At 39.3% G+C, this 2,508-nt stretch overlaps 1 protein-coding gene across 1 annotated transcript in view; it reads right to left on the bottom strand.

Annotated features, from left to right (window-relative positions):
- The window catches only part of LOC106519092 (protein kinase C-binding protein NELL1), a gene marked incomplete at its 3' end in the record, with an annotated part of 137,501 nt that overhangs the window by 9,645 nt on the left and 125,348 nt on the right, over positions 1 to 2,508 (bottom strand). The window contains 1 exon segment of the mRNA XM_014010620.1: positions 360 to 494. Coding sequence (XP_013866074.1) covers positions 360 to 494 — 135 coding nt within the window.

Here is a 2,508-nt window from a genome sequence, read left to right as displayed (position 1 = left end):
GATTTTCTTTTCTGGATCTCTGACAGACGGACTTCAATCTCTGAACTCGTAGAGTTTTTATTTTTTCAGTTTTCGCTGTCATTTTTCATGAATGAACACTTGGATCTGAGGAAGGAAACACCGCCTTATATGGTGTTTTTGGGGTGGTAATTATGCTAATCTCCTCTCGCGTGCACGTGCAGCTGGATACGAACAGGTGGAAATTACGCAGCTCATTTACGCACATTTCCAGAAGATAGAAGTGTTTGTTGAATCTGACGTAGCATGTTCGTATGAACCCTTTGTACGAACAAAAGTAGGAGAAATTTAGGATAAGAATATGAACATGTTTTTGCATGAGGCCCAATGTTCACACTCACCTTACATGCACAGTTCCTGCAGTTTTCAGGCTCCACCCACAGCTCTTTGTCTCGATACACGAGGCCATTGATGCTGCAGGTCCTCTCGCAGTGACAGCCCTCCAGCTGGGTCAGCCTGGACTCGGCGTAGTTTAACTGTACACAGATTCACAAAAAAACCCTTTAGAAGTGCGCACCAAAGGTTTTCCCACCACCCAAACCCACTCCCACCCCCACCCCTGTCCTCTGGCATAACAAAGAGCTGCTCCACCAAGATCCAACTCTTTAAAGGGCACAAAGAATAATCGTTGATCATCATTCAGCTCCAGCTCTTCACCTCAGGCTATAAGCTAGTGAGATGTGACAGATGGGACTGACAGCTCCAAACTCTGCCTCACCCCCTCCTCTTTTCCTGTACCCTCATCAGCCCTTCTTCAACTTATTCCATGCTCAACACCCTTTGCAGTCTCTCAGCATCTTTAACTAACAAATGTGTGGCGAGACATGTGTCGGAACAGCACAGCAGGTGGGCTGCACCAACCAGGGTCCGCTCAGTTTTTACAGTCTTCTTGTAGAAACTATGTCCTCCTACACTGTTCTAAATGCATTTGGTCAAATAAGTGCTGTAAAAATGTTTTTGGATTCTTGTAATATGCTTCAATCAATGGAAGAGGAGTTTAATTCTGGACTATGGATGTTGTGTTTTACTGATTTTAGATGTTTCCAGCAGAACAAGTGGTACGCCAATGTCCCCCGTCACTGAAGGATTTGAATAGTAACTGTTTGTGGTTTTCTGGATGAGTGTTTTTTTCTGTACTCAAACTGAACAGTGAATGCAAGTAAACCTTAATGTTTTTCATTCAAGATATTCAAGTGGATAGGAGTTACACTGTAGAAGAAGAGAGGTAGATTATTTTTGCTTGTCCGAGGTGGTGCAAGCTGATGGATCCTGTCAAGTGAATTCCCCACCAGATGCAAAGGCATAATCAAGGGGTGGTCAAAGGTGTCCATGGCCACCATAGATTAATCGTTGGCCACCCTAATCATTTGAGGAAACTATACTTTTAAGCAATATAAAATTTAGAAAGCATATAGTTTCCCCAAATGATCAAGGTGGCCAGTTTACATTGGGAAAGCTATCTTGGATTTGGACATGAACAGCCCAAGTTTTGATAGGGACCAGTCTTACATCTAGATACACATACAAACCAAACTGGAAGTTGGATTGCTTATTTTTTAAGTTATCTAGGTCAGAATGTTTACAAACTGTATATATGTACGTATATGTGGTAGCCATCTAAAATTTTAACATGGCAACACAATTTTTGATTGTCACACACCAAAATGAAAGTTGGTGCTTCTCTTWTTTTTCAAGTTATCAAGCTAACAGGATTAACAAATGAAGTGTACTTACAATTCCCCTTTTCGCTCCACAACGGTGTACAAAACGTACAGCAAGGCGTATATATTCAAGGAAAAAATGCTTTGCAAATATGCCTATTTAGAATTAAAGGTGATAAGAACACTGTGAAGAGTTTATATCTGTTTACTACTGTATATCTTTCTTCAAATTAATTGATGACTTTGTCAACATATATAAAAATATTATTAAATGTCATTTTGAACCACCTTTTCTACATTTACTGTTAAAAACCTGCTACAATAAGTTTGTTTGTTTCACATATTTATGCTATAATGTCTAGTAGCCCACAGGATTTTCAAAGCTTACCAAAAGACTTTTTAGTTACATAAAATAAAATAAAAAAATCATACGCTGTTCAGTCTTTGTCTTTGAGGCACACATATAGAGTAAAAACAACATCTATCCAGCTATCACTGTTGTTGACATACTGTAGTTACAGTATAATGTGCTGCATTGGGAGTGCTTTGTTTGGGATTATGATGGTTTATCCCCAGCAAAAGAAAAAGAAATGATGTAGCCACTGATCCACTGTCTCGTGTATTGTGGAAGTATAAAACAGCCGTAAGTCTTTGTGGAAATAAACTTGGTGAAGATTAGGTCTGAAAACTTTACAAGAAACAACCAAGATGATTATTTCAGCAACAAGTAAAAGCTTTATGATTTTTATCCACAACATACCCGCATACAAAATTAGAAATCTAATACATGGAAAATGCGCAATGATTACTCACATACACGGGGGTGGGG

Source organism: Austrofundulus limnaeus, unplaced genomic scaffold, assembly GCF_001266775.1.
Source record: "Austrofundulus limnaeus strain Quisiro unplaced genomic scaffold, Austrofundulus_limnaeus-1.0 Scaffold71, whole genome shotgun sequence".
Classification (NCBI taxonomy): domain Eukaryota; kingdom Metazoa; phylum Chordata; class Actinopteri; order Cyprinodontiformes; family Rivulidae; genus Austrofundulus; species Austrofundulus limnaeus.
This window is presented reverse-complemented; position numbering and strand designations above follow the sequence as displayed.